The sequence below is a fragment of the Medicago sativa genome, chromosome 7, assembly GCF_051527215.1.
Source record: "Medicago sativa cultivar Bolivia chromosome 7, Bolivia_mono, whole genome shotgun sequence".
Taxonomy (NCBI): domain Eukaryota; kingdom Viridiplantae; phylum Streptophyta; class Magnoliopsida; order Fabales; family Fabaceae; genus Medicago; species Medicago sativa.
Genome location: NC_140755.1, coordinates 93,819,852 through 93,830,009, shown reverse-complemented (window position 1 = coordinate 93,830,009; position 10,158 = coordinate 93,819,852). Strand labels below are relative to the sequence as shown.

At 29.9% G+C, this 10,158-nt stretch overlaps 1 protein-coding gene across 1 annotated transcript; it reads right to left on the bottom strand.

Annotated features, from left to right (window-relative positions):
• Nucleotides 1-5,505: 5,505 nt before the first annotated feature.
• LOC146910479 (uncharacterized) lies at nucleotides 5,506-9,387 on the bottom strand. The gene is made up of 3 exons (XM_085727787.1): nucleotides 9,155-9,387; nucleotides 8,653-8,828; nucleotides 5,506-5,678 (listed from the first exon to the last, which is right to left on the bottom strand). The coding sequence occupies exons 1-3, from the start codon at nucleotides 9,240-9,242 to the stop codon at nucleotides 5,658-5,660; spliced, it is 285 nt and encodes a 94-aa protein (XP_085583913.1). The 5' UTR covers nucleotides 9,243-9,387; the 3' UTR covers nucleotides 5,506-5,657.
• Between the last annotated feature and the right edge of the window lie 771 nt (nucleotides 9,388-10,158).

The window sequence follows — 10,158 nt, the reverse complement described above, 5'->3', positions numbered from 1 at the left end:
AAAATATAATATTGGAGAAGAGAGAGATATGAGAAATTTCGGAGAAAATAGATGTCGGTGTGTCGAAAATTAATTATTACTATCTTTTATTTTATTTTATTTCTATTTCGAGCGCGTCAACATATCAAAACTCTACCTTCCTCCTTAAGATATCGTTGCTCATTTTTAGAATATTTTATTTTTCCAAAAATAATATTTTTCTATTTTATTTTTATTTTCCAATTTTTTTTGATATAAAATAATGTATTAATTCACTGAAGTTTGTTTTTTTAAATATTTCTTTTACAATCAATAGTATAGTATAGTATATATATAAAGTAAGGTTTTTTATGCCACGTGTCACTTCCACGTTTATTCTCAATATTTTTATTATTTTTTATACTTTATTTGACATAAATATCTCAACAAACTTTTGATCTTATCCACTAAATATTTTATTTAATTTTATATTTAATTTATAATATTTTATGTAGCCAAAATATCTCAACAAACTATATATAATACTTTCAATATTATCCATTAAATCTTCCTTTTTTCTTCTTCTTTTTTTTAGGAAAAGAAGTTTGACAGATGCTACCCACACCCCCAAATAATCTAAGTTACACCCCAAAATTACTAATATATATTTAAGTAAAATAAAAATTTCAATTCTATTCAAAACCCACAAAACACAGGCTACATATTCTCTTCAAAACTGAGTTTACATGTACATGTATTCATGTTCACTGCACATTAATTATGTATACGTAAATTCAGTTTACGTAGTTTATGTAAACTCAGTTTACATGAGTTAAGTAAATTGAGTTTACATACACTACGTAAACTGAGTTTACATACACTATACTATGTAAACTGTAAACTGAATTTACATAAAGTTAAGTAATCTGAGTTTAAGTTCATGTAAACTGAGTTTACGTAGTTTATGTAAACTCAGTTTACATACACCACGTAAACTGTGACACCTATGCGTAAACTTAAATTACGTAAACTTAAATCAAACAAATCGTGAAATTAACAACAAATATAAACATCCATGGTAAAATTAACAACATCGAATAAATTATAGAGCAAACGATAAATAGAAATTCGAAGAAATTTATGAAATTCACTTACTTGTATTAATCGAGTACGTATCAATGGAAGAGATGTTGATTCAATTGGCAATATTAGTATGTATCGATTGCATATCCATGGTGGTTTGTGGGTGAAAAAGGGTGAGGGTTCAGAATGATAATAAAAGAAGGGTTTTTAGAAATTTAGATGAAGAGGGCAATTTTGGTATTATTGTTAAAATTTTAATAAATTTTGGTGTAACTTGGATTATATGGGGTGAAACTAGAAAGTGTCAAGAAGTTTCAATTAGTTATTATATAATCTTTTAACACCATATTATTCAATTAGTTTTTTCATTGACGAAAAAAAGGCTTCAGTTTGTTTTTTTTTTTTTTAACTATAAATAAATGAGATTTTGTTAATCACCAAAATCACATATTTTGAGCAGAAACCGAAACTCAAACATTCTTTTGATCTAAGCTTTTTTTTTCTTCATGTTTGACAAACACCTATACTATCGTTTCTTCTACTTATGCTTAGATTTTTATTTTTATATATATAATATAAGATGGAACTAACATCTACGAGTGAGTTTACTGATTGTTTTTTTTTCTTTCAGGTCCTTGAACTATTGTTTCTGGTATCCATTACAAACACCTACGAGTTTCAGGTCCTTGAACTAACACATATACTATTGTTTCTGTTTCAGGTCCTTGAACTACATCTATACTATTATTTTTTTTCTTTTTCCGATTCAACAGTACCACTCTTCTTTCCATTCTTATTCATAATTCATAATTGAGTTTCTGGCATACATTCTTATTTTGTATTATTATTATTATTATTATTATTATTATTATTATTATTATTATTATTATTATTATTATTATCATTATTATTATTAGTATTATTATTATTATTTTATTATTATTTCACCAGTTCCGCGGTTTAGCAATATGTATTTTTGCTTATGTTGATCTTTTATGTTGTTTTGTGCGTGAACGAAGTATAGCGGACATTCATAATTGATGCGTGCCGTTGTAGCAATAGGTATTGGCATCCATTCATAATTGGTGCATGCCAATATAGCGGACACCGTGAACCCAATAGTGTATAGGAACACACAGTCGTTTCTAAATAACAAACCAATCACAGTCGTTTGTATTTCTAAATAATTATCAATATCAATCAATAGTATATATATATATATAAAGTAAGGTTTTTTATGCCACGTGTCACTTCCACGTTTATTCTCAATATTTTTTATATTTTATTTGACATAAATATCTCAACAAACTTTTGATCTTATCCGCTAAATATTTTATTTAATTTTATATTTAATTTCTAATATTTTATGTAGCCAAAATATCTTAACAAACTATATATAATACTTTCAATATTATCCATTAAATCTTTCCTTTTTTTCTTATTTTTTTTTAGGAAAAGAAGTTTCAATTAGTTATTATATAATCTTTTAGCACCATATTATTCAATTAGTTTTTTCATTGAGGAGAAAAAGGCATCGGATTTTTTTTTAAACTATAAATAATTGAGATTTTGTTAATCACCAAAATCATATATTTTGAGCAGAAACCGAAACTCAAACCTTCTTTGTTTCATATACTATTATCTCACACTGGGTCTATTTGATGCAATAGAAATATCTTCCTATGAGTTTTTGACAGTTGTTCATGTGCACGTTTACTTTCATATTAACTTTTATATTTTTGTTTACTAAACTCATTTCTCTATCTAGCATAGACACCTCAAGTACTCAACAAATAATTCACATCTACTTTGATTTTATCGTCCTAATATTTTATTTGTTTTTTTATTTTCTAATTTTATTTTAACATCATTTATTTCGTTAAATTCTTATATTTCAATGGAACAACCACCTATAATTTCTCTATAAATATCCAACCGCTTATATTTTTTCCATGGAAACTAATCGATTATATTATTCTCACACTTTTTTGTGTTTTATTCATGATGTGATATATGTTATTATATGTTATTACTTTGATATATATATATTTCAATCACTTTCTTCCCTTTCAATTAATTTTTCTCTCTCATACGCATGAGCCACAAAACAAACCCATGACCACATGTTTAAAGGGACCCAAAACTCTTACCACTTGGACTAATTCATTATTGATTTTGTTACACGTTTAATTCTTGCATTGGACATTCATCTCATCATTTATATTTATTTTTATGATATTATTATAATTTTAAATTTAAATAAATTCAATCTAATATACTGACACGTGTATTCGTGTACACAAACTTATAAAACTTATTTAATATCTAACCCGGGCAACGCCGGGTCTCTAAACTAGTTTATAATAAATTCAATATATTTAATATTTATGGTGATAATATAGACCATAAATAATATTAAATAATATTTTATTAATTTTTTTTAGTTTAGAGATAGAGAAGAAACTTTTATAATCAACGCTAAAGTGCACTTTTCCCCTTCTAACTTTCAAAAACTTGCAATTTTGGCCCCCTAAGTATGAAAACTACAATTTTGGCCCCTTAAGATTTAGCCCCTTTGCAACTTTGGTCCTTTTGATCAATTTTGACTTATTCAACGCCTACGTGGCAGCCACGTGTGTAATTAATTAATTAAAAAATTTAAAAAACCAAAAAATCAATTTTTAAATTAAATAAATTAAAAAAAGAATTAAAAAAATCAAAAAAAAATTAAAATTAAAAGGAAAGGAAAAAGGAGAGACGTGATGAATTCCATAGTGGTCTTCTTCTCCTTCTCCTTCACCAAAATCTCGCCGGATTCTCATAGCTCTCCCATCAAAGAGTATAAGCCAAGATCCAAGATAAGGAAGGAATCCCACCTGACCAACAACTCCTTTCATGATTCAATTTTTTTTTATAATGAAACTCAGATCTGTAAAAGAAAATTGAAGGAAGAACCGTGAGCAGAAAAAACTATTTCCACCTCCAATCCATTCTTCATGTCCACCTTCAATCATGGGAAAATCTCTTGCAACCAACAATTTCACCTTGAACTCTTTTTCATCACTCTAATTTCCCCTTTTCGGATTCTGATTATTGCTTTTCAACCCGTTTTGATTCTTTGCGTTTTTTCTTTTCATCAAAATTGGGATTAGGGTTCTTTTTCCTTTCACATTTTTTCTGGTATTTCAACTCTGATTTTGTGTTGTTGTTTTTATAGGGGTTCATTGGATCGTATTTTGGGGGCAATTGCTGAATTTGGAAAATTCCTAAGTTTAACTCAGACGCTGATTGAATTGAAAACGCAGAGTTTAATGGATGAGGTGAAATGAAAACCGCACGTGATGAAGGAAGAAACATGTTCTCGTTATTTAAGAAGAAAAGAGTGAGATTGTGATTGTGGTGTGGTTTAGAGAGAGTGGTGAATGTTTTGAAAGTGAAAGAAGAATAAGAAGAAATGTTGTTGGTGATTGGTGAAGGAGAAGAAAAGAGGAAAGAACGAAGGAGTCGTTGTTGTTGTTGTTAATGGAGAGAGAAGAAGAGAATTTTTTTGAAGATTGTTACGAAGACATGAAAATTGAAGATTGAAGGTTTTTTTTTCCTGGGTTTGGATTGGAAGAGATGAAGAACGATGAATTGTATTGTTTTGGGTTTTATTTTTAATTTTTTCTAATTTTTTAAATTTTTAATATTTTTTTAATTTATTTAATTTATAAAATGATTATGTGGCATTTTTTATTTTTTTAATTGAGTATATACACACGTGGCATGACATATCACCCTTGACCAAGTTAAAATTGGCCAAAAGGACCAAAGATGCAAAGGGGCTAAATCTTAGGAGGCTATAATTGTAGTTTTCATACTTAAGGGGTCAAAATTACAAGTTTTTGAAAGTTAGGAGGGGAAAAATGCACTTTAGCCTATAATCAACTATGAAGTCCGGATATGTAATACAAGAGCATCAAGTATCAATTTTTAAACTATATTTGATGAAAAAATGTTTAGTTGGATCCAACACTAAAAAATAAATCATCTCACATCTCACAATAAAAACACATGCTCTAACTTGATATGATCATATGCTCTTTTGCATTAGATGTGATTTGAGATCAAATTCAAAATTCTTTTTAACGAATTATACGTAAGTTTATTTTAATTGGTACATATATTGTGTGAAGAATATTGATTTTATTTTATACGGAATATATACTGTATGGACTAATTCCAACATAAACTATAATGTTGCAATGTGTCAAACAAAAATCACAAGGGCTAAAAACAATTTTCTATGATAAAAAAAAAAAAAACAATTTTCTCTATGCTTGAAGACGAAAAACAAATAAAATCCTACGAGGACTAAAATTCAAAAGAAAAAAATAAAAGGAATATTATAGAATAAAAATTAAACCTAGCTATCAGCTACGAGAGAATATCATGATAAAAGATTGCCACAAAAAGAAAAAGGGATCATGATAAAAGGTTACAATTACTCCATTAAGCTATATCGAGAGGAAAAAAAAATAGTTTTACACGTAAATATACACCAAATCTCATATATCGTATGATCATAAAGATTATACATAAACCAACACAAAATCTTAGGTCACTTGTAAAGCTTTTCATCCATGGAATTTCTTAACCTGCAACACATAAGCATTACCAATTAACGTTAACAATAAAATACATTTGAGTAAAAAACAATAAAATATTACGTCGACTTTTAGCAAACTCGCCAAAATAGTGCATCTTGTTAAATTAAACTTTCTAGCTCAAAGAGTTCAATTTTAAAAAAGACCAAGCAAATGAGCCCCAACATTGGATCGTTGTTTACCTATAATCATTTGGTTTAAAATTCAAAGACCAAACAAATAATTTGAGAAAGCTTAATTTAAGACTCCATGACACCACTACACTAATGCTTCCAATGTCTTCAACTGAAAATAATTTAAATTCATAGAATTATTTACCCACCCAGAGAAACTATGTAAGGCTAGAGATGACCATTAATATTGACAAAGATATACATGATGAAATTTACGTATAATTCATTAAGAAGAATTTTGAATTTGAACTCAAATCACATCTAATGCGATGCGAAACAAAATATTCAATCATTTGTCCCAACTTCTATTGGTAATCAGATCAAACTTTGAGTAACTAAGAACTCCTCATATTTTATTGATTATGCTTGTGCCAATTTTCTTATATATAATATTACACCGTCCAAGTTTAAGAGTGTGAATCCATTGACAACTGAAGCTTTGTTTGAGAGTTTGAAAGGAAATGAAAATGAAAACTTTGAAGATAATTGGAAGAGGAAAATGAAGGGGAAGAATGAGTGGTCTCACACCTTGCATGATTATTTGGTTTTTTTGTTGCACATTAAAGTATAGAGAACTGGAAAAATACATTAGACTATTAGAGGGAAACTTAGTAGAGTTTTGAATAAATTTCCACAATTTCCCTCTATTTATAAACAATGTCAAAAATAAGTTTTGAATAATAAGTTTTTAAGCCGTGTACTCCTTTCTTTCTAAACCTAGAATCGCCGTACTCCTTTCTTCCTCACACAAATTCCAAATCCACCGCCGTCATCATGTAGATCAAATGGATGTTGGTGCGAAGAGGGTCTCTGTCCTCCGCACTACCGTACCTTTCTGACGTGCGGTTGCTCTCTGTCGTCGCAAATGTTGGTTTGTGTTTTTGGTGTTTTTATTTGTTTCGTTTGGCTGAGACGTTGGTGGGTTTTGTGGTGTGTCGTTGGATGCTTCCCGGTGGTTGTTTAGTTTTCGTGGGTCTTAGACTATTTGATTTGTTTTCTCTCTTGGTTGTGGTGGAGGTTATGTTTGCTCGCAACATAGGTGGTGATGGATCGGTCACGATGGTGGTGATGGATCATATCTAGGTTCGCTTATGAACTTATATGGTTTCGATGGATCTTTGGTTGTGTTGGTTTGTGGTACTTCATGGTGGTTTTCTTGGTGGTGCTGATTTTGGGTCTTTTGTGGCGGGGCTCGTGGTGGTTTTTGGTGGTGATGCTTGTGGTGGTTTTGGGTGGTGCTGCGCGTGGTGGCTGGTGTTGCTTTTAGGTGAGGGTTAATGGTGATTCTTGTGGTGGTCAATGGTAGTTTTGGTGACGGTGGTGGTAATGGTGTTGATTTTTGTGGTGGTTTTTGGTGATGGTACAAGGATTTTTGGTTGGCTTTTGCGGTTGTTTATGAGGTGTGTTTTGGATGAAGGTGCTTAGGAGAGCTAATCGTGGTGTTTGGAGTTTTTTTTTCCCAGCTGTTTTTCAAAGGTTGTTGGTTGTGGTGTAGGTTTTTAAGTTGGTGTTCAGCGGTTGTGTGCGAGCAGCGGAATGTGGGTGGTAGAAGTTGTTTTTGTGGGCAGTTGTGACAATGCTTGAGGATTTTGTTTATGTTGTTTCGTTGATCGTGATGTTAGCTTTGTTTTGGTGTTTCTATTTATTGATTTCGGAGATAACCCTTTGTTAGGAGGCGTTTCCTATAGGTTTTTGGATTTTTCTTTATTTTCACGGGTGTATGGGTTTTCCATTGGGGGCTTTCCATCATCTTTTGTTTGTTTCTACTGTAAGACTCCTAACCTAGCACTCCTTGTGCTGGTTAAGATTCATTGCTATCTTAATAAATTCCATTTTAGCTTTTTCAAAAAAAAATGTCAAAAATAAACTACTAATGGGTAGGTTAGTATTATCCTTCCGCCTACATCTATTAAAAAAAAACTCTTCCTGCCAACAAAAATACTCTTTCAAACAAAATAAAGAAATACACTCTTTTTCCCTATATCCCTCCCAAGTTTGGATCTGGAACTATCACTATGGAGCATTTAAAATCTCCGCAAGATTAACATTTAAAATTTTTAGAGTTTTTATTTTTGAAGAATTTTTTTAAAGAGTTTGTTACTGCCAATAATATTGTATATTGAAATTTTTTAACAAAAGATATAGAAAATTAGTTTAATGTATAGACAATGGATGATGGTTTTTGATAAGAAATGATTTTTCTTAAAGTATATAGGAGTTTACAAATAATGATTTGATTTACAAAAATAATCACTAACTCATAAGTTAAGAAAACAAATATTGTACCAACACTTTTCGATTTGTCCATAAATAGTAGAAGCTCTAATGTTTTATTTAAAATTGATTTCAATTCCTAAATTTCTACCGGTATGTAGTAAGAATTTTCTCCACCGCACGACAGAAATTGAGATTTTTTTTTTTGGTAGAAAGAAATTGAGAATTTTATCACCTTTCAAAAAAAAAAAAAATTATTACCTTTTTTGTTGTTGCAATAGTGACAGTTTTTTATTCTTCTTTAACCCTTCAATTGTTAAATCTCGGATGTTGAATGATTCGTTTTTAACTAACGAATTTTATTTTTTTTAACTTCATTAAAGTAAGAGTTACAAATATATAACTATGTGACATGTTTTATACGTGTGTGTGTTAATGAACAATACATCTAACCACACCAAGCACTCAGTAAAATTGCACATCACAATTTTTAATATCGATCCCTTGATCTTTTATACGAAATAAAATTTCCTAGATCCTGTGATGATAATGAGTAGTTGATTTAATTCAAAACTTGCCTTTTGTTTCATGGTAGCATCAACACCCGTAGCTTTGGTTGCAGCTGCAGTAGAGCACTTGTCATGAGCTGAATGAGGCTTACCATGGGAATGATCAGGTGGAGGCACAAACGAGTGAGTCTCAGGACCTCTATAATCGATCTCATAAATTTCTGAATCCAATGCTTCCGATCCACCTAAAATTTAAAAACATAACACCAAGAAACAAATTAATACTCCCTCCGATCCTATTTACAAGAGAAAGTTGACTTTTTAGATACATTGAATAATTTATGTATCTAGTCAAGAATCTAACTAAATACATAAATTATTTAATGTATCTAAAAAATTAATTGTCTATTGTAAATAGGACCGGAGGGAGTAATATTGTAGAAAAAAAGGTAATAATGATAGTGTACTATATAAATCAAATAATATAATATAAATTAGCATACACACATATTATAAAATTTATGAGAGTGGTGGAAATTGGAAAGAGGGTTTGTAAAATTCGGTGACAAACCTCTAGAGAAATATGGGAGAGTGAGTATAAGAAAGAGAAAGAAACAATTGGCGATGAAGATGGAGGGTCTTAGATCCATGTATGACATGCACAAATTTCTTGAGGGTTTTTAAATAAAAATTAAAAACTGCTAGAAGTATAAGAAGAAAATACTAAGATCATTGTGTGATTTATAGGGTGGAAAGAAAGGAAATGAAAAAAGAAGAAGGGGTTTTAAGGAGTGGGGACTAATGTATGCAAGTTCACGGAAGAAACATAACATGGTCAAGGCAGAACCAAGAGGCAAAATACCGTTGAGTATAAATTTCATTATTTTATATTTTCATATTTTTTGGCAATATTGAAAGGAAATTCTTGTGCACACCCATAATGTGATTGATGTGATAGTTTGGTCATGTGATAGAAAATGAGATAGATTAACCAAGTTTTGAGATCGAATCCAGTCTTGAGCATGCAGTAACGTTAAAACTTTTAGGAAGAATTTGTCGTCTATTAAGGTGCTACAAGGCTCGATGGACTAGTATCTGCAGTTACACATACAAAGAATACCAATTTAAAAAAAATGAGATAGAAAAATGAGTGTATGAAGTTTTTCTTTTGAAGGAAAAATAAAGAGCTTGTTGTTGATATTGAAACCGTCACCATCGACACAGCAATAAGTTGTGAGGCATCGACGTGGATGTGTTGGTTTGTGACATTAATGCTTCCATAACTATATGCCCATATACGTCTCATTTTTAACTTTTTAGCTTAGTCTTGAAGAACAGTTTTGAAGTACTAATTGAAAACAACCAAGGGCCAATTTGTTTTCTACGATAATTTTTTTTTTCTTTACCATTCATTATAAAACTGTCATCTTTATTTATTTATGTTATTCTTTAAAAAATTATAAAACTGTCATCTTTATTTATTTATGTTATTCTTTAAAAAAAATTGCAAAAAATACTAATATTTACTCCTTTTTTTTAGTATATTATATACATTTTAAAATTTGAAAATAAGGT